The sequence below is a fragment of the Dermochelys coriacea genome, chromosome 9 (assembly GCF_009764565.3).
Source record: "Dermochelys coriacea isolate rDerCor1 chromosome 9, rDerCor1.pri.v4, whole genome shotgun sequence".
Classification (NCBI taxonomy): Eukaryota; Metazoa; Chordata; order Testudines; family Dermochelyidae; genus Dermochelys; species Dermochelys coriacea.
Genome location: NC_050076.1, coordinates 86,023,317 through 86,048,305, shown reverse-complemented (window position 1 = coordinate 86,048,305; position 24,989 = coordinate 86,023,317). Strand labels below are relative to the sequence as shown.

The 24,989-nt window shown below is 37.8% G+C and overlaps 1 protein-coding gene across 14 annotated transcripts in view; it reads right to left on the bottom strand.

Moving 5' to 3' along the window:
* AMMECR1 (AMMECR nuclear protein 1) overlaps window positions 1-24,989 on the bottom strand; it is a 111,916-nt gene that overhangs the window by 27,190 nt on the left and 59,737 nt on the right. For 5 of the 14 annotated variants that reach the window (XR_006274182.1, XM_038415186.2, XM_043492214.1 and 2 more), the window contains 4 exons: window positions 12,658-12,772; window positions 9,876-10,028; window positions 3,294-3,384; window positions 1,302-1,398 (listed from right to left, as the gene is read on the bottom strand). Coding sequence is in view for 12 of the 14 variants with exons in the window: in XM_038415186.2 (XP_038271114.1) it covers window positions 1,302-1,398; window positions 3,294-3,384; window positions 9,876-10,028; window positions 12,658-12,772 (456 nt within the window). In the remaining 2 variants the exon portion in view is untranslated. Of the gene's footprint in view, window positions 1-1,298; window positions 1,399-3,181; window positions 3,385-9,598; window positions 9,799-9,871; window positions 10,029-12,657; window positions 12,773-24,989 lie in introns of those variants that run through there. The other 9 variants (XM_038415188.2, XM_038415187.2, XM_043492216.1 and 6 more) reach the window with 8 other exon arrangements.

Here is a 24,989-nt window from a genome sequence, read left to right as displayed (position 1 = left end):
TATTACTATTGTTGTGCCTTAATAGGATCTTTAAGTTTTAGCTCTGCAAAGGAGTACTAATGAGAGATTCTTCTCCATGGGTCTTTCGGGAACAACATGTCTTGGGGTATTTGTGCTAAATGAAGCAAAATATGCAAATGGACTTTAGAAGGCCTTATTTTACTATAGCCTCATGGCCCGTTGATGATGAACTTAGAGAAAGATCTTATTTGACTAGACAAAATGGCTTGAGAAGAGTATTGACAGCATGATGGTTGATGTAGGCAGAACTTCACTACCACCGCTGGAAGGAATTTAGGACAAGTGTGCAACACCACCTTATCCTTAAACCGTTTTGTATAAGTGGGTCCAGTCACTGAGGCTTGAATAGAATTAAGTGTCTAAAATGAGGTAACTGTCACCAAGGAAAAATCTTTCTAGAGACATTCTATCAGCTTTTCCGTCTCCAGGAATGGTAAACTATTACCAATGGTATCTTTGGAGAAGTGAAAATGACTTATTTGTAATTCTTTTTTCTCTGACTCTTAGTAGATAATCACCTGACCAAATTGAGAATTCTGCAGTCTTTCAATTTTGTAAATTTATTTATTTTTCAAGTGTATAACAACGTACCTCTCTAGGTGCATGCAGAACTGCCCCTATAAAACCACATTTCTACATCATTCAGTTGGCAGTGTGTCCACTACAAAGGAGAAGGTAATCTCAAAGCACTAACAGTCAACAAACGCTGCCTGGTTCGTGTGGAGGGAGTGAAGTCCCCAGCTCAACAACATAGGGACTGTCAGCCTGATTAACCCAGCTATAGGGGTAATGTTATGTAATGTATCGCCTTTCTTTCGGAAAGGTTGGGAGAGTAATGTAGTTTCCTAGCAAGGGCATATGAAGCACTTGCACAAGCTGAACTTTAGAATTTTGAGTGGTGAGAGTGCCTCATCTCCCTTGAACCCATGAAGGGGTATCTATTACACCCAGTGCAGTAACTTTGAAAAGTACGGGCTACCACACCCCTATCGTTTTTCCAAGCTGCAATCTTTAAGCAGCAGCATGAAGTAAAATATACAGAGGACTCTTGGAAAGACATACATTAAACAGTAGTTCATTCTTCCCTTGCTGAGTGGTGTTAACTCCTGTTACAATTAATGGAAGTTACAGACACACCCCAAAAGAAGAAAGGACCACTGTTGCAGAAGGAAAGATATTATTAAATCTGTTATTATGAAGAAAGACTTTACCATCAATATTTTAGCAGATGTCTACAGGAAATAAAAAAACATATCTGTAATGTATCCCCTAATACCTACCTTGTCAGTTTTATGGTTTTCCTGAACTCATTAGTAATTGGAGCTTTGTAGCCTCCTTTCCTCAATAAGGAATCTATGGTCTGAATGTGGTCCCATCCTGTTGAGTTTTATCAGAATAAAAATCAGCAAAGAGCATGTAATTAAACAGACTTTACATTAAAATATTACTTCATGTTATATTTTTACATCTACTCTGCTGAAGTCCATTATAAACATTCCCATAGATCTGTAACAAGTAAATTCCTGTGTTCCTAAGAACAGCTTCTTGCAGGAAGTACCATATACAGGATTCTTCCTACATCAGAGTAAGTTTCTTGTGCAAAGCAAAGATCTTGCATATAGTTTAAAAGTAGATCCAAGTCAGGATATGGGGAAACAAAAATTATATCCTTCCAAAATCTAAAAGCTGTAAAAGAAAACGAGGACTTCATCCTACTGTGGCAAGGTCATATATCACAGTAATCCTTTATTGAAATAAAATACATAGAACCACTTGAAAATCAAGTTTCTATTGGAAATATTGAATGTAAGCAATCTTAACTGGCTCAAAGTGTGCTTTCAGAGGTGCAGGTGGAGGTAGAAAAATCCCATCCCTCATCACTAAATGGTATGGGGTCTCACAGACCTCTCTAAGTGCCACTGTTAACTTTAACAGTGATTTTTCCAATTTCAGAATTACAACATTAAACAGTTTGCTGGCAGTTGGCTTATAAATTTTTGGAGTATTAACCGACAAATAGTTTAGGTTAATTATGGTTCTCCCCCAACAAGTCTTTTATATTATTTTAAAGCAATATATAAAGATCAAATTTTGAATACATGGTATCGCAATAATACGTAGAAAATGAACTGTGCATCTTTTATTGATAAAATGTTAGATGTGTTATTTCAGAAGTACACAATTGCTTAGATTATTCAGATAGATGCCTAACAAGACTAAATATATCATTTTGCTTTGTCTGTTTAATAAACCACATGTATAAAAACCTGTTTTTTTAAAAGAATCCAAAATTGTATATATAAAAATTTGGACCTAAAGAAGTTCACATAACAATTACACTTTATAAATATAGTGAAAGCTGTCTTAAGTGACCATATAAGGGCTCAGCAAAAACCACCTTCCTGAAAGATGCGGATCTATAAGTACAGAACAAACAAAATTGTACTGGAAATCTTACGGATAATTTTAAGTGGTCACTTGTAGACAAGGAGTTGTATAGTCAAGGTGATCCTTAGTGCAGATTTTTCTCTCTCTCTTAACACAACAAATCCAAACATAAGGAGGCAAATGCAAAAACAATGCGAAAAATGAAAAAAAACCCCGAGTCATGGCTAGAAGAGAAAACATTAGTAAGTGGTTAGCGGATCAGCACCACATACTGGTATTAAACAGAACTAGTGTATATTGTTCTTTTAAATGATAAACTTATAAGTCTGTGCCACTTTTAAAAGGGACACACTTTCATTTACAGAAGTATTTTGGGATATTCAGTATGAAACCAACTCCCTTCTACCCACCCAAGAGACAATGGGAAGCCAAAGCTCTTAAAGAGGATTAAGTGCCAGCAGTGAGAGACTAATAAAAGAAAAATTTGCAGGTTGAGAAATAACTCCATTGTTAAAAGCCATAAGCAGTCATCCCATCACTAAGTTAAATGGGTTTTACATTTCACTGATTGTAGCAAGTTGGGTTTATGAAAAATGGCAGTTTTTAATTAGCACTGTACCACCCCCTACATCTTTTATTTTGCATATTGCTGCTACTTTACTGTTTATTTATGACTTGCTTAACAAACTGCTACAATTTACTGAAATCTTCCCAATAAAGGGACTGATTTTATACAGGCATGTAAGTGGCATTTATAAGAGTCATTTCTTACAGTTAAGTATTGCTCCATCATCTGACATCAGTGCAAGGTCAAATATTGCATTTTAGGTTTATATGTATATTTAAATTCTTCACCAGATCATATGAAAAAGTGCAACAATGACCTTGCTCCTTTGCAACCTCCGGTAAGTAGGTGGCGGTGCGTTTTGATCCTTTTTCATTGATGAATTCTATTCTAATGCCATGTACACCCACCTGAAAGAAATTGGCAGTTTTATTAGTACATTTAAAAATAATACAAGAAATTTCTAATGTGAAAAATCACAAGATGTGAGCCTTTTAAAGAAAGGTTTACCCAATTTTCAATTTAAAAAAAAAAAAAAACCAAAACATTTTCCAGGTAATTCTGAAGTGAATTTAGCCCTCTTTAATGGCGTCCAACTGACAGCCTGGCCAGGGCAGTGGCAGTGCAAGCATGCCCTACAATGCCCCACCAAAGTACTTCATCTCTGACCTGAAGGGAACACCATTTGAGGGGAGAGTAGTTTGGTCTCCATGCCCATTCAGTGCTTAACCTCTCTTCTGATCCTGCCAACAGGGGTGTTATTAATGGATGTGAACACCTGTCCACCAAAAAAGTGAACCAAGGTCACCAGTTCCATTTCCTAGGCAACCAGTGTTGTGTTGTGGTCTAATGACTTGTGGCCTTGACAGCCAGGATCTTGTCTGAACTGGCAACCTAATGGTGAAAGGTCTGAGCTATTAACAATCCCTTGAGCTTTCCAGTCCATGAAATTTCCACTAATATATGAAGAAGAGATGTACAGGAATGAAAGGTATTTCAAAGCTTTGGGAAGCTAATCAACTTCAAATTCATATTTCCATATATTACAAGACTGTTTTCTAGTGTAAGGTCTACTGTCTACAATAAAGAAACCAACATTGCTGACAGACAAGAGCGACATGCAACTTTCACGAGATGTTCCAAATTCCTATAAGAACTAGGCTGGATGCTCTTTCGAGACACTGTTTGCAAAAGTAATGTGTGTGTACACAGCACTTTCCTATTTTCAAGGGTACAATAATTCTGCTGTAAACACATGTTCTTAATCCATTTGTCATAAGAGGCCTCCAGCTGGGAGTGAAATTTCTTACCAAAATTTAATAAACAGTTTTCAGTTAATTTTAAGTTACACAAAAGTAAACATAAAATGTTAGTAGCCTCAGATTTTTATTCTTGTGCTCCTGTAAATAAGATTTGTTTTTACTTAAATTTGGAAGTCTTCAGGTGCATGTGGAAACATGAGTATTGTGCGTTTAAAAGCTTATAGTGTTATTTGGTTTAGATACCTGTTTTTTGGCACAAACTAATTTGATTTCAACAAAAAGTATAGAAAGATTTTTAGAATAAAGATTTACTCTAGAACAACTTCATGGCAGCCAAATTCAAAACCAAGGATTAATATAATGGAGCACATAGGCTCTCTAGGGCCAACTGTCCAATTAATACACAGGTATTTCAAGGTAAATATTACATAGTTATTTTTGCTCTAGCATCTTCATATGTCTATAAGTGTGGGGTGAGGGGTGGGAGTTTATTCTGGTGACCATGACTGGCAAATCCTCTTCCTGTTTATCAGTGCACCACGTCTTAAATATGATGAAACTTTTCTGAATGAAGATGTGAATCATTGATTCACATCTGCATTCAGAAAAGTTTCATCTCTAACCTCCTTCATATCAATTGGTCTCAATTAATCTCTCCTACATTTCTGAACCTAAACATTCAAGTAAGCAGGTGTAACTTTGTTTTAGAAGCCAAATCTGTACTCTTTGAAGGTGTAATTTGGAACCAGACGGTTCTATTATGGCAAACTGAAATTTGGGAATGAAAAGTTTTTAAGCAGATGTCGCCTAATTTATTCTAGGATCAAGGAAACCAACTAGTAACTTTATGCAAACTATAAGACCACATCTGAATAATGGGAAACTTCACACTAATTCAAAGTGATGAACATCAACATGGTCCATCCATGTGAAGCTCAGGTGCCCCCTTTTATTAGTGTAGCAATTTGCATCTGGTTTTTTTTAGATCAAATTTGCAAGACAAATTGATTAGAGCGGAAAAGTAATTAGATTGAATTAATTGCCAAGATAAAACCCAAAATGTATCCTGACCAAAACATTTATGTTTACATACAAACACTACCAGTTTTAAATTTTCCTACATACCAGAAACTGGAAAAAAAAAAAATCTATCAGTCCTCAAACTCAACAACTGCAACTCCTTTGAAATCTCTTTTTATTACAGCACGTAGATTGGGATTGGGGTCCTGTGCCGTCTTTGCATATTATCTAGAACAGTGGTTCTTAAAGCCGGCCCGCCGCTTGTTTTCCAGGTAATTCTGAAGTGAATTTAGCCCTCTTTAATGGCGTCCAACTGACAGTCTGGCCAGGGCTGCAGGAAGGGTGGCCATCATGTCCCTTGGCCCGCGCCTGCAACCCCCATTGGCCCAGAGCGGTGAACCGCGCCCAGTGGGAGCCGCGATCGACCGAACCTGCGGACGCGGCAGGTAAAGAAACCGGTCCGGCTTGCTAGGGGCTTTCCCTGAACAAGCGGCGGACTGACTTTGAGAACCACTGTTCTAGACAATATGCAAAGACAGTACAGGATGGTCACTGCCATGAACAGTTTACAATCCAATTTAAGAAAAGGCTCAACAAGTGCATTTAGCAAGCAATTTGAGGTAGAAAGAGGAAGGCAGACTAGTGTAACTACATGAGCCTGTCAAAGTTACGTAGCCTAAGGAGCATACAACATGACCCCTGATTCCATTTTAAACCTTGACTTTGTTTGAACTTTTCCTATTTCCAATTTGTACAAAAATATTTTATTTAGCGTCTGCATATGGTAATTTTCAGGCTATTATTATTAATCTACCTATTTTCATGCTGCTTCTAATAGGAAAGTCACAGAGCAGTCACCCAGGGTATTGGTGGTGCTGTGATAACATATATACACCCTCATCACTCTTCTTGCCTGCTTTATGATACAAGCTAGAAGGGTATTGACATTCTCATTGTTTTAATTCATAAATGACAATATCTGTTCTTGGGATCCATAAAGGTAAGGAGAGCAGTGGGATTAGAATCTAGATGAACAGATGATGTGATACATATTCTCGCTGCATTCACACCCTGTATTTGGTGGTGGGTCACAGAAGTGCTAGAATTTTATCAGTGTTGAAGCTCTCATTTTACAGAACTTGAGGTACATTTCAGTATACAAGGGAACAATGAAATATTTTAGGATGGGTTTAATTTCAACTCATTAAGTTTTCTGTATAAACTTTTTTGAGGAAGTATGTGATTGCTTCACTGATATGAACAGATACAATTATAGTAATTGGTAGAAAAAATGAACGTATAGAGCTGTCTTGTGCTATCACCACCATGCTGCACAATTAGGCATTTGGCAGTTTCATAGTACTTATGGTATATATTCAATTACTCAAGGTATTTTGTAAAATATGTTTTTATTTTAGCACATCTTCAAAATCAAATTTAAACATTTTGTGGAATATATAAAGTTAGATCCATCTTCCTGTGCTACTATCCTGTGCAACAGAGGTGATCATGAGAACATATAGTTTACAATATTCATGAGGAATTAACCAGAAATACAGTAAAAGCTTTGTTATCTGGCATGTTGGTGGAATGGTGCATGCCGGTTAATCAAATATTCCAGTTAACTGAGAGTTATACTTTACAAATGGAATACCAATTTTCAAAGAATTAGAATACAATAAAATGACTAAAGTATAAAATACAGTAGTGCAGTACACAGGTATTCACCAACTCAGTAGTAGTACTGCAGTGCAGCGTGGTTGGTTTCTTGAAGCACTTAGGTGTATACAGATAACCTACTGTATAGAAAACTTATCTTATGATATTATATATCACTATGCGTAGTTCATGGCGTACACCCAGATCACAAAAAGTACACAACACTAAAACTATACTGAACATATTTAATCTTTCTTTGGTGATTCAGAAGGCACTTCAAGGCTCTTGCCTCAAGGTTATCAATTATCATTGTAGATGTGGAAGATGTAGTAGATTGGGTTGAATCTGTAATGGCCCTATAACACACCCTGGAAACTGCTTTTTTGAATAAATCCCTGATATCAGCTTGCTTACTTGTTTTCTGCCTCTCTGCACTCTACTTTTATGCAAAAATGTGCAAATGCATAACTTTCTGGGCAATATACTAGTCCCCATTACTAGATTGGGGATTTGTATTGGGAGATATCAGAAATGCCGGATAATAGAGCTTTCCAGTTGATAAAGTGCCAGATAACACAGCTTTTACTGTACTGATGAATATGATTCAATATTCAACCAACAAATAACTGCACTCCAACAGAGAGTAAACATAATTCTCATTGATGAATAGATTGTGCGTCATAACCAATTAAATGGACTGACAGAGTTCATGGAAATGTCTTGCTCTATTTATGATGTCTAACACACTTCTGACATATTACTAACCCTGCCCACAATGACACAAGAACATTGCATTGGTATAACTTAACTTCTGAATTTAAACCACTATAGCTAACAACTGCAAACCTCTGCATGGACATTCTTCTTCTGGTGTAAGTGGTTTTTTTTTTTTTTAGTTCAGCTTAAGTTGACTGGAACAGGCTTAAATTTTGGGTGGTTGTTTTTTTAAAAACTCTCTCCTGGGTGCATCTGTTCACCAGAAATTCTAAGATTACTATCTAATTTTGTACAGACTGATGAAAAGCCATTTCTCAGTCATTACTATTAACTTTCATCTCCTCATCAAACCCCACAGCCACAGTCTCAAGAATCTTCTACAGATTGGTAGCATTTCATTGAAGGACAACAAATTCAGAATAAAGGACCATTTCACATTATTTCAGGAACCAGAAACTGACAAAATACTGGCCATTAAGTAGCCTGAATTTGTATGACAGTATGCTTAATGTGGAACTACTGAAGAAACTTGGCTAATTTTCTGTGCTGTCTGTATTCTGACTTTTCTTGATGTCAGGAAGGCTTGTTTCAATATCCCAAAGCTTTCTCAAGGAATCTGAATCACTTTGTGGTAAGATGACACAGATGATCTTAAGAGGAGAAAAAATGACTGAAAGGAAATGTACTGGGGAAACCCAGCTGTGATAGGGTGAGAGTGACAGAGAAATGATAGCATAGCTTTTGCTTCCTTCTGTATTTTCATAAAAGAGAAATGCAGAAAATGTATAAATTAGTTTGTCCTTCACACATTAACAAGGTATCTACTCCCAAATAGCCAGAGTCTGTAGTGCCAAAGCTTGCCTCCTGAAACATTTAAGTATATTTCATACTTGTCCTATCCATTTGTAGGATTCAATTTTTTCCTCCCAGGGACTCCTGATACAGCACTCTGAACCTCTCTCCTGGGGTAAGGGTTCAGTGGCTGAGATGCAGAAAGGATAGGAATCCCCTCTTTTTTTTTTTTTTTTTTAGGATCTAAGCAAACCAAACAATTCCCTTAAAAAAAAAAAATCCTGAAATCCACTGTACTGTTTAGTAACCTAGAAGAACACGTTTTTGTGTTTGATTTCCTCTGTGGAGCATTATACTGTAAGGAAATGCCTCGCTACATAGTTTAAAGATTCCCACTCTGACATGAGTTGAGAGTAAAGGAATTCAAGAGCAAAAAAGCTATGAGCAAAAAATTAATAATTTTGGAGAAGAGGGAATTGCAGAGTCTGTGCAGGGCAGGGATGACCTTAGTGGAAGGGTAGAGAAATCAGGAACGTGACTGTAAGATGGGTGAAGGGAGGAATAAACTGAGTTTGCTTTGGGGATGGATGGCTGCAAGGGGAAATGGAATGGGAGAAAAAGTCCCATCAGATACACTGGAGGATGTGAAAGGGTGCAGATCTTATTGCCTCCATGTCAGTAGCATTAAACAGTTATTTTACCTCCATGAGCTGCTTCCCCACTTGCCCTCTGGTGTCCACGTTCTCTACTAAAGAAGTATTATCATTCAAAAACATATCCCAGAATTCATGACACTGCACGTCTCACCACCTTTGATGGAAAGGCTGTGACACTCCACATAAGCAGTCATTGGACAGGGGTAGTGGAGAGATGCCTCGTGGGAGGAAGACTCTGTGCTTAGAGAAATGAGGAGACAATGCATATCTGCCCAGCATCCATTTCAAACCACCACGTGTGTGAACTACGGATGCATAGTGCAATCATATACAGTCATGCGTGAATGGAAACCCTGTGTTTTTTATGAAGTGTCTTCATGAATCATTGTACTGATGTGATCCTTTGAAAGTAAATAGAAAAAGGTGCAAACCTTTATAAAAGGTGAAAATGGTGGCAATTTGAAAAATCATATGGGAGCTAATGGCAGTCAATTCACTCATGTCTCCTGTTTACTCGCCTGAAGTCTCTGCTGCAAAGAGGATCTCTCACTGCTTGCTGCAACTGAAAAACTGATCTCTTCAGTTTGGGGAAACAATTCATTAATCAGTAGAAGGAAGATCTATCAGTCTGTTTCAGGGTATAGGAGGCACTCCTGTCCTGAGCCATGTCTTCAAATGATCATCTCTAAACCACCACAGCACTGCAAGCTGTCTGGATCTGCAATTTTGAAATATTTTGACTTCTGTCAGCAAATTGCTGAATTAGCTCCCACAAGATCTCAATAGCATACCTACAGAAGTAAGGTCTCCTAACCAGGCTGATGATTTTTCAGGATGATCTGGAAATGAGCAGTTATACCAGATGGAAGACCCAGAATCTCTCTTTAGGTCATATTCTAGCCATCTTGAAATGTCTTTTTGCCACTGACATTGCATAACTGCAGTTCCCTTAAAAGAAACATGGATGACATAAGCTGTCTCACTGTAAGGGGCATGTACAGTGACACATCATTCTTTTAAGGACTAACATTTCAGTATAAACTTCTTACTTTATATGGAATGCCTGTATGTCATTTATAGTTATATATAGAACCATCACTTGAAAAGCATGGCAGAAAAAACGACAGGATTTTGCCATGTCTCAGGAGACTCATTATATTATGGACACCTCTTTTGATTGCCTTACCACGTTAGAGGCTTTAAAAGTATATTATTAAAATATTTGACAATACTCTTACCTTTCCCACCCTTCCAAAAAAGGCTAATGGTTTCCCTTATTGAAGTGTCTTAAGAAATTTCATCGCAAATATTTTTCTACAGAATTTTTAAACCAATGTATAAATTCTATAGCTGGGATATAGTTCTCTATTTAATTCTATAAGGAGGATTACAAATTCTATCAAAAGGAATTTATATTTTATTACTATCGAAAGTCATTTCTGTCAAATCCTATTTTTTCTTCTGTTATTAAATTCTATAGGACTTTGCAATAAAATACAGAAAGTGAAATTGCTGAAGTTACATACATACAGACATTTAAGGTATAAATTAGAAGATGGGGTTCAGATCCAAACTTTCCCAAAGTTTGGTGGGTGTTCTGAGCTGGGGTTTTGGTTTAAGCCCCTCTCTCGAACAAATACGTATTTTGGTCATTTGAAAGCAATATGCTTATTTGATAGAACATAATGGCTCCTTTGAAACAGTTTGTCATTATGTAAAAATATTTATCTGGAAACTTGAAATTCATATTTCAACTTGGGAAGATAATGATCATTAATTACATTATACTGTACTAGACGATAGCATGAAGCCAATAAAATATTAGCGTGCATTTAAAACATTATGAAAAACAGTTTCTGAACATGCCCCCACAGTCAATTTTCAAGAGTTAAAATAAATTTAAATGACTGAGTTATTAAATCCTTCACACTACTAATTTTAGCATCAAATGCTAAACTGTAGCAAGCGGACTAGACAAAATGTCAACCAGACAGTTTGAATTATTTATTAAATTGATTTAATTATTGGCCTGTAAAGTTTCATTTAAAAAGCCATTGTAGTTATTAACGCTTGAAAAATTGTGGTCCAAACATATATTGTACTTCTGTAGCTCAGAGACAGACAACTGGATTGTCTAGAAAAAAAACTGCTCTTGGTTTAGGACAAAGCTTCAGCTCAGAGTAAATTTTTGACAGATGAGATATAAATCATGAAAAATGGTATTTATGGTGAAAACACTGATCGTTCCTCAAAGGAAACTTGCACCCATTTTTCTCAGCAGTAGAGAAGACATGAAGCTGTTGTCACTACCAATTAACTGTGAAATGCATTATATTTAAGCTTTCAATTACTGTACAATTGGCACTTCAGAGGCTAACGCTGGAGACAGTCACCCCAGTGAAAATGAGGCCTCTTATGACCTTACCAGTGAGAGCACCCAATTGTGGAGACTATACACCCATTTTCAACCTACAGATACAGCCAATAGAAAAGCATTACTGTTCACAATTTTAAAAAAATGAACACTAAGCATTAGAGCTCTTTTATGTGTGTTAAACCATTATTAACACAAGACAGTGGAATTTGTTTTCTTTTGTATTGGACTAGACCATGTCCATTATTTCCATAAGTGACAAATTTTCAGTAAAACTGTCACACTCAAATATACATTGTAATAAAAAAAAATTAAACATACCAGCAATTGCTTTGTAACCTGTGCGTTTTCATGCTGCTGTGTGCGCCAAGACAATGTGTGCAGTTTCCCTTTAACCATAACAGGTAAAGTGGACGCTGCTCTTCACAGGATAAGCATTAAATTGAAAAAATAAATGGTATATTTGGTTCTCATTGTTTTCAAGGGATTAGTGGGGACAGGTTCTAACTGTCTGGCTTGCACCATTTTCACTAGATAAAGTGTTATTTGGCTTCAGCCATCCATGCTTATTCCTATATCGAAATGAGGCAGCTGTGTGGGACTTTTTTCTTTTTCTTTTTTTTTTTTTTTTTTTTTCCTTTCTCCCTCCCCAATGAGTGCACTATGTGATTCCAGCAGCTTAAGGTCAAATGTAGTATCAGTATAGATTGTCTGGTACAGCCTCTTTCTAGAGACTTATCTTGTTCTAGCAGAATGATGGACTATGACTATCTAGGTCTTCTCTATAACTACTTCGTTACAGAAAGTTTTGATCCAAAAAATTGAGGATGTATTTCAGACTATGCCTATTTTAATATTGCAGGATTTAATCTTAAAAAAAAAACCCAACAACCAACCCCCAGACATCAATGGTGTTTTGTTCATGTGTCTTTTAAGAACACAGGTTTAATGTGATCATCCAGTGGGAATGAAAATGGCTCAGTTCCACTTTACAGTTTTCATATCCTAAGAACTTGCATGGTAACACCAGATTTCCTAGGAGACATCAGAGATGCATCATCTTATGTGTACAAAAGACAACTAAGACAATTGGATAACTACACTAAATATTCCAAAATGTCAGTTATTTTCTTATTAGGTTGGGAGGAACTAGAGGATACCGATATCAAGGTCATTTCCTTTAAAAAAATCTGGAATCCTTACCTCCCAGTCCAAGTAATCACATACATCTTCAAAATTAGTGAGTAGAGACACTGAGCAGAAAAGCCGTGGCAGCTCATCCCTCGTCATTGGGGGGAAACGGCTATCTTTAAGGGCACTGTTGAAAACAAAACAGATTTTTAAAGTGCGTGTGTGTGTGTGCGCGCGTGCGCGCGTCTAAATTGAACTACCTAATGAACCAACTAGGAAAGAAAAAGGTAAGAGACAGCAAAAATAAAAGCTGATGTAATGATGACTACTCTGACAATTAATTCTTAATAGTGCAATACACCAGTATGGTAAATCCTTTTCTCTTAGACAAATGGTTTCCAGATTTCATGGCTGGACAAGTTATATGGTCACACCAATTGACTAGATTTCCTGGGTGGTCACTCCTTGCTGAGTTAGTTTTGCTACTGGGACAGTCTTAAGGAGAAACAGATTTTGGGGAAAAATATATAAAAAACAGATCAATGACAAATCTGTTTTGAAAAGATTAAATGACAATTTTAGGTAGAGGAAGAGAGTTATGCTGGAAAAAATATATTTTGACATCTTGAAAATAATCAGAACTCCTCCTCTAAGGAACTGTTGTGTTTAACATATCAACATAGACAATCTGAATGAGCAAAATATTCATGCAAAATTAAGAAATGTCAACGTAAAAAGGTAAAATACTTATAATGGTACAATCAAAGAGACTCAAATTTGTGAAACTATAGGACTTGAAACTATTCTGCAAAACAGATGTATGATAAGCAATAGAGCAGCTAATGAACATCTAAGATAATCCGCTGATAACATAAGATCCCATGTAATGTAGCAGTGCAAAATCAAAGGGGAAGTGGTATCATCTACATTCATCTCAGTAACATCTGCATTACAGAAACAGGACAGAGTGGTTAACCAGAGATGTAGGAAACAAATGTCAAAGATAAGAGAAGTATATTGTGCAAGATTTGGTATAAGGAGAACGGGGCAAATCGGAAAGGGTAAAATGAGTGCAATATACCTGCACTTATTATTTTCTAAGCTTGGGATAGGAGATACTCATATGCAAATGGTGCCTGTGATTAACAAGAAAAAGGACCGATCTGGCCAATTGGTCGTTTTCAGCAAAAGAGGAGAATCTAACAGAGCAGAAGCCTAGTCTAAAGAGCTACCTAGTCCTCAACAGCCTTCATTTTCCACCCACTGAATGTAGGGTACAGTCACTAGTTCTATGAACCCTACTTGGAAAATGGCTAGAGATGATACCTCTTGGATCTGATACACAACTATGTTTCTAAAAGGTTTCTAAAGATTTCAAACTGAAATCTCTGGGTCAAGCTCAGCCATTGTGTGTAGTCCTATCAATAGCATAATTTGGTTCAATATAGCTAAACATAGCTCAGATGGAGTTGTTGTACAGAGTGCAGTAGACGCAAAAAAGTTTAAATTGGGATGGGGAAATTATCGTATGTATACTTGATACAGCCTTTTAACAAGGATCAATATGTTTATTGTGGTGTAATGCTTGAAAACATTCAATGAAAAGCTATTAGAACTACTGAGGTGGTGAGAATTACTACAGGCCCCTTTTCAAACATTGGTAGTTTTACACAAAAAGAGGAGGAGAAAATCTAATTTTATTGTTGGATGGACTTAAATGTAGTTCATTGTATAGGTTGACACAGGATGAGGAGGTGGCTCTACCAAGCATTAGGGAGTATTTTAGGATGCCCAGCTTCAAACCATGGCCGATACAGAGATTAGAGAGACAGGAAAACACAGGGCAGGTACAGCAAATAGAAAAGCTAAGTATCTTTTTATGAATGAGGAATATACTTATTAGGATGAAAAGATCAAAGCATTCTGTGCCTCAGCTTTCCCACTGGGAAAATGGGGATAATACCAATCTATGTAAAGCCTCGAGAAACTCTGTATGAAACCATACTATATACATCTCAAATATGATTATCTTTGGCAGGATTATGGATGTACATTTGTGTATGTGATTGCCTTCATTAGTTCATCTCAGAAAGTGAATGATATTCTCCAAGACCCCATAGAGTTATTTGCAAAACCAGCTGCGCAACTGCTGCAACTTGAAAAATCAGACCCCAGTTCCTCTCCCTCCCTTGTCCCAGTGACATGGAGCAATATCAGAAAACAAAATCTATTTTAGACATGATAAAGTAGTGATAATGAGAGGGTACAAGGCCACGTTGACTTAAGTCATCCTGGTGTTTTGGGTCAGGTAAATGATTAAGTCATAATATTAAGGCATGACTCTGATTTTTTAAAATTAAATTGATAGTCTTGTTTTTTCCTTTAGTCAGAAAGATTGTTTAATTAAGATTCCTTGTTACTTTTGTCAATATGCTTTGATTATTATATTGCATTAATATGCTTGGAACTGTTCACTTTTTTATTTTTGATGAATTACACTGCATGTTATTTTTGGGACATTTCCCCCACTCCACAGGAAAAGATACTGCTAAAGATTATGACAATTCATTATTAGATTTCAAGTTTCTCAGTAACATAATGTGCCTATACATTATTAATAGCTTATTGAGTTCTAATGATGACAAGAGGTGGGTATTATTAAATCTAAACCAAAAATTCCAATTCTCTCAGGACAGACCTGTACATATTGTTATTAGAAAACATTCTTCTAGGTACTGTGTATGCTCCGATCCACCTTTCTTAATTTGTGCAGTAATTGTCATGTAAAACGCATTCCATACCAGCTGAATTTGATACCTTCAGGAACCATCAAGTTGTGCAAAAACCTATGTAATCACATGGTCTTATTTTTGTAACCTTCACTCTCCCTCTCCTTTTCCTCCTTTTATTTCATCCATCATATTTGTTTGTTACATCTTTCTTCAAATTAAAGACTAAACTCATTGGGGCAAGGAATATCTCACTATATGTGAAATCATGGGCCCAGTGAAGTTAGTGGCCAAAATTCCAGGTATAAATTCTGAGCTGGTGCAGACTGTCAAAGCTCCATTGACTTCAACCATTTTACACTAGTTGAGGTTCTGCCCCTGACATTAATGAGGCCAGAAGTTATCCTATATGTTTAATGCAGAAATCACCACAACACCACCTCAGTTCCAACTGTGGCTATTGTGGGGTTATGTGCTACTTCAATAGTAAGTAAGTAACATTCTGGGAGCTAATCTGAACAAATCATAACAAATCTGAGTAACGCCCAAGAACTGAGATATGAATCCTAGTACAAACCTATCAAAGACAGAAAGGCACATGCAGCAACACAATATGATAGTCAAGTGTACAATAATAAAAATGAAAATGTATGGCCACCTCAATTTGAAGCCTGAGGCAGGAAAAAGTCCTTTGATGTTATTTTCACAGTTGGCAGCTGACTGAATGTTTTAAAATTTTAGGAAAATTAGCATTTATTGTAATTTGCATAGAATATCATTAATGTGCACCTTCACTGTATACTCTTGTAACTGCTCAGTTATATCATTATCACAAAATTACACAATATTATGGAGGTGCTGGTAACAGCTGTATAGTTAATGACGAGTCAGAAGTTTTCAGTGTAATAGAAGATTTAAACCTTTATTTTGCAAGTCAATTGAAGTGCCAGTAAGTGAAATACAGAAAGTAAAGTAGGTACAATTTAATATTTTCATGGTGGTCTGAGGAAAATTGGGTTGATACAGACAATGAGAGTTCCAAAGTAACTCCTATTCAAGGAAACTAAAACATCTGGGATCAGTGTTTTGCTCCTCATGCTCATTAATAGGGTCGTAATTACAAATAAATCGTGCTTGTTTGGATCATGATGATTAACTTTGTTTTCATAGCTGAAAAGAAAAGCACCAACCCAAACTGCCGTATTTAGCAGCTACAAAGTAATATAGCCACACGGGTAAAAATGGGGGAGAGGAGAATACAGATAGAATTCCCTTTCTGTGCATGCTTTGTGTAGATACAAGTGATATGAAACTAACTAACCACTTGTGACCCACACCTGTAATAATTTACACCTACGTGCAAAAAAATAAATCAGACTTTAAAAATCTGACCACTTGTGTCAGCACGTACACATATGGGAGCACATGAGCTAGAGTGAACAGTTCAATTCTATAGAAAGCAGAACAGCAACATGTTCAACAACCTACATACATTTTAAATCACAATTTATAATATTTTATATCATAAGCTGTTATGAGATCATGGAATGGGGAAAACCTATTCTACTGCAACATTTTCACAAGTTGGTTTGCCTGTGCTGAAAAGAAGGCAAAGTACCACAAGAAATCAAAGAGGCCAACATCACCATTCTCTGTAAAAACAAGGTTAACAGGAGCAACTGTAACAAATATCGTGGCATTTCCCTTCTTAGCATTATGGGAAAAGCCTTTGCCTGAGTTGTCCTGAACAGACTTCAGACCTTTGCAGACAGAATCTATCCAGAATCACAATGCAGCTTCAGAGCTGAAAGGTCTACCATCAATATGATCTTCTCACTGAGACAACAAGAGAAATGCAGAGAACAAAAAAAAAAAAAAAAAAGCCCTTTTACATAGCCTTCATCGATCTTAGAAAGGCTTTTGACATTGTCAGTAAAAGTGGACTATTCACACTTCTAAAAAAGACTGAATGTCCCCCCCACCCCAAACTCTTAAGCATGATTCGATCCTTCCATGAAAATACATACGGCAAAGTTCAATATGATGGCTCCGTCTCTGAGGCTTTCCAGATTCATAGCGGAGTTAAGACAGACTGTGTACTTGGACCAACTCTGTTTGGGATCATCTTCTCCCTGATGCTGAAACAAGCTTTTGGCTCCTCAACTGAGGGAATCTACTTGCACACGAGATCTGATGGAAAGCTGTTCAAACTTGCAAGACTTGGGAGGCCCTTATCCAACACCTCCTCTTCGCTGATGACGCAGCAGTGACAACCCACACAGAAGCCCATCTCCAAAACCTCCTGGACAGTTTTTCCAAAGCCTGCCAAGACTTCAGCTTACTAAGCCTAAAAAAGACTAACAATGTGCCCAGGAGTTGCGGAAGCACCCTCCATCAAGATCAACAGCTATGAACTTGAAGTGGTGAACAAGTTCACATACCTGGGGGGTTCTCTATTGCAGTCAACCTCTCACTTGAACAGAACTCAACATCTGCATCGAAAAAACCGCCACAACAATATCTAGACTGAGAAAGAGGGTATGGCAAATCAACAAACTGACAGAATACACAAAGATCTCTGTGTATTGTGCGTGTGTTATCAGCACCCTTTTGTATGGGAGCGAACCATGGACCTTATATTCTCATCAGGAAAAAGGGCTCAACAGCTTTCATATGCATTGCCTTCGTCAAATCTTTGGTCAAGATATAAACTTTCTCCCATTCACGTTACAGTTCAATCCTAGAGATATAGCATACATGAAGTTGCACATTACACAAACTTGCTTCTTGAAGGGTGAGAGTAGGTTTAATAAACAACTTTTACGACTTTTCTGTTAGATTTAGATGAATGACAGCTTGACTAGAGGTAATGAGGACAATATCGAGTTGGAAAAACAAGGTGGAATACAAAGGAACTACTGAGGAAAGAAAAACTAATTAAAAAAAGTATTTGCCAATCAACTACTCCTTACTTCCTCAATCCCCAGAGCTCATTCACATCCATTACTGCTGCCCAAGAAAAGCCATGCTGTACCAAACAGCTGAAAAGTAGTAATGCCAAGCAAGGGGGCTTTAAGTTGCTCAAACTCACTTAGGAGATGGCCGTGTTTCAGCATGAAGTCTTCTGCTCTTGAAATTAAAAGTTTTAATGATATACATAAGCAATACCAAATCACAGTGTAATGTGATGAATGCATAATTTATGGCGCAAGAAAAGAGTATTGCAAGTCAAACATACTTAAAGCACATCTATGCAAGCTTGGGTGTCCTATTGAGGGTAGATCAAGTTACTGTCAATCAAGAAAAAACAAAGCATTACTGTCAGTTTTCCTTCATACAAGACATGCTACACAAGTCTCAGCTTTTCACAAATAAAATTCAAAATGGTTTATAAATTCTCAAATGCATTTTTCTGACTTTGGTTTACACTAGATTCTGGAGCACACTTCACATTTGGGATATGGAGAGGGATAGAAAACATAATTGTTGACAGAAGCTGAAGGATACCCAAAGTGGGGAAGAGGGGGAATGAAAAAAAAAATCACAGAAACAGGAAAGAGAAAAAGGACTTGTTTAGGGTAGACCAAGAATAACTAATAGGATGAAATTTAGCAAAGAAAAATTAAGCTGATATCAGTAATATTTCTTAATACTGAGTATTATTGGATTGTAAAATCTCCTCCAAGGAAAGCTGCTGCACCACTTGGATAATTTGTCAGAATGGATAAAGCAAACTGCAATACTAAAGTATTTTCCATCTGTAATTTCTATGGTAAGATTCGTATGACTTTATGAAGGAACACATACTAGAATATGGATAAGCTAAAAACATCACTTACTTGACTGCAAACAAAACTTCAATCTTCCACACGATAGGGCCTAACCCTGGAATCCAAACTCTAAGCTACAACTCATGAGTCTCAAGGCAAAAATCATTCAAATAAGTCTTTTTGGTGCATGTGCTTGCTTTGGAATAATGGATATGTCCAGTTGTAATTGGATCACAATTTTGTTAAATGACAAATATTTAATCAATCAGTCACAAGTGACAGGCAGTGCATTTCTGGTTAGTGAGTGCATGTTTTGAGATACGAGGCTGAATGGCACATGGAGATAGCCCGAAGAAGTACAATGCACACTAGAAATGCACAATTTGGAGTGTGTTATTGATAGTTGGAAAGATTTAAAATGAAGGAATTGCTGATAAAGGGGAAAGCCCGCTCCTGTAATGACAAATCAAGGTTAAGTGACTTCTCAAAGCACACAACTAGTCAGTGGTACGGGAGGGAACAGAACCCAGTTGCACAGATTCCCAGTGCTCTACAAGTCTCTCTCCTGGACTAGACTGCCTACGATTGCTAGCCCTCTAACTCTAGACATTCTATAAAAGATATAATTGTATCTGCCATAAAAAGGCTAACTTAGTGGTAGGGAGTGAAAAATAAGATCTTTGACAGCAAGCAAGATTTTATCTTAAATTATCTAAAATAAGTTTCCTCTCACCTGCCAACAAAGGAAAACTCAATGTAATAACTTCAGTTCTTATGGTCAAAGAGCCTTAGTCAGATTTGTCTTCATAAATTTGTTTACATTAGTTTGTTTGCAGCTTACTACGAAAGCATTTCTAAGGTAGTGTGTTTTAAGCTACTGTACGTGAGAAGAAAAGTAATCATAATAACTTGAGTAAAAAATAAATGGAATTTAGACTAGGTAGCTAATTAGAGAGTCTTCTTTCAATTTATGAAATAAAACTTTAAACTGATCATTAAGTCATGGTTTTCATAATTGTTGATAGTAACGGGACTCACAAATTCAGGTTTTGCCAGTAAATCTTGAGAGTAAAACCAATCATTTCTAGGGTTTAACGGATTTGGCAAACAGAGACAATAAAAAACCCTGACAGTTAGATCCCAGCATACAACCCAGTGAATCTCAGAGCCTAGGTCTACAGACTAAGCTTGCAGGGGGGCCTGCACTACAGTGCTAAAAATAGCTGTGCAGACTTTCAGGGTCTGAAGGCTGGGGAGCAGGGTGAGTCTATTTTCAGCACTCTAGCACAAGCCTGGATCTTGCTGCCGAAAGGGTGTTTTTTTCCTGCCATAGAAACCTACCATTACAGAACATCCAAGTAAGATCATGTCTATACTTAAAATGCTGCATCAGCACAGTTGTACCGATACAGTGAGAGGCTGCCACAAGTCAGGTGAAGATGCTCTATGGCAATGGGAGAGCTCTTCCGTTGGCATTAAAAAACCACCTCAGTGAGCAGCAGAAACTATATTGGTGGGAGAAGTTCTCCCACTGACATGGAGCTATCCACTTGAGCACTTATGTCAGTGTAACTTATCACTCAGGGGGTGAAATAGTCACATCCATGAGTTACAAGTTTTGCCAACATACGTGGTAGTGTGGATATAGCCCAAGTCAGATACTGAGAAAAGTATTCAAATTACTTAACAAACAAGGCAATTACACGATCCTAAGGTTTGTATGTGTTACACACAGTTGACAGTAGGTCAAAAAAATATTTGCTCATTCACAAAAACCTCTTTGCAGGAAGTTTAAACAATCATCAATATAATAAGTTAATGTCTGTTACAGGAATTGGCATCCAACAACATTAGCAAGCAACTGTATCTTCTTCTTCAAATAGAACTCATTTGGAAAGGTTTTCTCTACATCTGTATATCGCATTTTAATGTAAGCATTACCAAGTGAAAGTAAACGATTTTTAAAGGCAAACTACTAAGAAAAAAAGAATTAGGATACCTACTACAACAATATTTGATTATGGATCATAAGTACATGCCAATGCCTAGCATGGAGAATGTCTTTCACTTCAGTACAAATATGCCTACAACAGTTCACACTTCCACAGCCCATATGCTATTATTTACATATGAATGGATGCCATTACATGCAAACCATTTGAAGTTCTATAAAAACTGCTAGAGTAAAGATCACTTGAACAACTAATTTGCTGCTAATACAATTAAAGCATTCTACCTTTATTGGAGCTTTCTAAACACACTGTGCTTTTTATGCTCCAGGCTCATTTCCCCCTTCTCCCTCACAACCAAAAGCGGGATCAGAGAATTAAAAAAAAAAAAAAAAAGCAGATTCTCATCTCAGTTACACATAGGTGGTGGGTGAACCCTGGCTTGGGGAAGCTAGCCCTCCAACCCCGCCCCTTCTGTGCCCACCAGAGCCCAGCCCCCACTGTGGCCGTTGCCCAGCAACCCTAGTCCTCCCCCACTGTGGCTGCTGGCCTCTGCCCCAGGCTAGCGCCCCCAGCCCCCCTGGCCCCAGAGCACCAAAGAGCAACCTGGGAAAGGATACACTGCAATGTTCCCCATCTGACATTTTTGCAGCCACTAAAAGTTTACTAAAACTGCTGACTGATATCTAAACCAAGTATTTCCTTCAGAACACACCTGCAACGTGTATGGATGAACTTGATATTACCTAATGCTCCATTAATTTCAAAAGAATATCAGTTAAGGAGTAAGAAGAGAAGTAGTACAGCAGAATTTTTTTTTTTAAAGAAGCTAATTATTGTAAACACTATCATCAGTGTTCAGGTCAAAAAAGCAGACATGGGATGCTGATGGCAGAACAAAAACATCACTATAGATGAAGCAAGAAAACCCCTGATACCAAAAGGCTGCATGAAGGTGAGACCTCAGGACACAAAAAAGCATGGAATGAACCAATTAATATGGTCAGTTAAGCCAAGTATCAGAATTGTGTAAGATGACACGACATTTTATATAATGTCACTGATCTTATTAAATTATATTTACGTAGCAAGTTATTTTTTAAAGCTTGTATTAACTAGAAGTTAATCTCTCTGCATTAAAGAAATCCAGTTTCTTCCCTTTTCTCACAATTAAATTTACATACAGTAGTACTTTCAAAGCAAAATTAAGCATTATGTTTCAGCAGCACTGTTAAGTAGACATGATATTTTCAGCACCCAAAAGCATGCTCTCAGCATTTCATAGTACAAAGATTGACATAGTACTTATCCCAAACATTTACAACAGAACTTTAGATGTGATAAGAAGGGGTAACAAACATGAGAATTACAGCAATAAGATCACACATTACTCAGATGTAGACATATGAATAGGGGTGATTCAATTAAAAAAAGACTTATTTTAAAAAGATATATTGATGACTCGCTTATGAGCATTAATGAAACACCAAATATTAAGAAGGAATCTGCATAAGGACAGGGAAGGCATTCAGTATTTATATGTGGCATAGATGAAGGCATGTAGAGATTTATAGGAGAATTATACAAACTGGGCATTGAGGCTAGCATCTCTAGAAGATATTTAAACAGGTTATAGCCATGAGTAGAGAATTATGTAGGTTATTGGAAATTAGATCAAGAAATTTTAATATGATTCAGTGGAGGGAGAGGCAGTGGAGACATTCAAAGATGAGGGACAATACAAGTATTATTCTACTTTTACAGATAAGATAAATGAAGCACAGAGAGGTTAATGACTCATGCAATTTGTGGCTTGCATACAATGAGTCAGTGACAGAATCAAGAATAGAACTCGCATGTCAGGACTTCCAAAACCTATTCTTTAATTCTATTACATCCATTCTTTTACACTGTATTAATCCTGAGAGAATTCTGAGCCAAAAAAATAAAAATTCTGCACATAAAAAAAAAATCTGTATACAATATTTTAATAATTGTGTGTATTTTATTTATCAATAAATAAATGTGGAGGCTCCAGCATGGTAATGGGGATCACAGGCCACGAGTTGCACAGAGGTGGGAGATTACCCCGAGTCCTTCCCAACGCTGGACATGGACTCGGTGGTGAGGCTGCACCCAACCCTGACACAGTGCAAGGGCCAGGCCTGTTCCAGAAACACCCTGAAGCCTTGCCCCTCCGTGCCAGACACAGGCATGGAGGGGAAGGCAAGCTAGAGGAACACAGTCTTGTATGCATGCCCAGCCGTGGCCCCCCCGATCCAGGTGTGGGTCAGCCAGGCAGGATCCAAGCGTGGAGGGGCTTAGTGTGGGGTGAGAGGGTTCTGTGTAAGGTAATCTGGCTGAAGGCGGCTCATTGAGGGGTTCCAGGTGCAAGGGAAAGGAGCTCTGTAGGCGGGGTCCAGTTGCAGGGGAGGTGGGGCATGTTGAGGTGGAGATCAAGCACAGAGGGCTCAGTGTGAGGTGATCTGGATCCATGGGAGATGGGCAGACAGGATAGCTGCTCCCCATACAGTGACCCTTCCTCCCCACCCCCCCGGCTGAGGAGCGATGGGAGACAGGAAGCTGAGGGGCAGGCGCAGAGCTTCCTGCAGCTGAGGGAGGTTTCTGGGGGTGGGTCTCAATTGGCCCCAGCCCCAGCAGCTCCTTGCAGGGGAAGAGGAAGTCCCATCCTCCCCTGCCCCCCACCCACCCAGGACTAGCAACTGAACCTGGCACAGGGTAGGAGCCACAAGCCAGGGCATCCCTAGGCCTACTCCCACTCCAAAATGACACATCCGCACTTCTAGAGAGGGGTGCGTGACTGCTCTTGCAACTTCCCTTTGCTTCCCTGTCAGAAAGTAATTTTTCTGAGGGGAAGCAAAAAAATCTGCAGGGGACATGAATTCTCCCCCCAGGAGTAACTATACTTACACTTTTACTGTTGTGCAGAACATAACAGTATGGCTCCCAAAGGGTTAATCAAAACAAGACTGATTAACTCAAATGCGATTAATCCAATTTCAGAAAAGGAATTTTCTATAAATTGGTGCCACTTGTTAAAAACAAACTGCAGTAATTGACTGCTAAAATAAGCAGTGTTTCCTATATTTGGAATAGGAAATATGGCAAATACAGTAAATTTACAACCAATTATGATACTGTTTTGGCACTCACTGTAGCCAGCAATTCATATATACTGTACCCAAGAGTGTCTATGAAATATTTGCAAAAAGAAAAGGAGTACTTGTGGCACCTTAGAGACTAACAAATTTATTTGAGCATAAGCTTTTGTGAGCTACAGCTCACTTCATCGGATGCATCCAATGAAATGAGCAGTAGCTCACGAAAGCTTATGCTTAAATAAATTTGTTAGTCTCTAAGGTGCCACAAGTACTCCTTTTCTTTTTGCAGATACAGACTAACATGGCTGCTACTCTGAAACCTATGAAATATTTGTTAAAGACCCAACTTTGCAAGATAGTTTACCTTTTCACAAAGAAGGTACATTAGACATTTTAAAGGCTCCTAGTGGCTTCATATTTATATGAAAGATATTCTCTGTGCCATACCACCAGAGTTGCATTCAGCAGAAATACTCTAGCAGAGGACACCTTGGTGTAAAAGAAAGGGGACTGCTGGAAAAATATGTTGCTTAAGGGCCCCTGCACCTTGTGCACCAGTTGGTCCAAAACACCCTGAGAATTTACTCACCTGTACAGCACATTGCAAAGCTTACCTATTCTTTTTGGCTTTTGGAGAGCAGGGAGATACATGAAGATAAAGAGCGACAAAAGGTGTCATGAGTTTCACAGGTGTGTATTAAGGTTTATTGTTTTTTTCCATTGTTGGTTGATGTTAATCCTCCCCATTCCCCATAGTTTTAACATAGAGGAAATTAGGACATTCTTGTCACACAGGTCATCAATATCTTCTTAATGAACCCCCTCCCAGCAGAC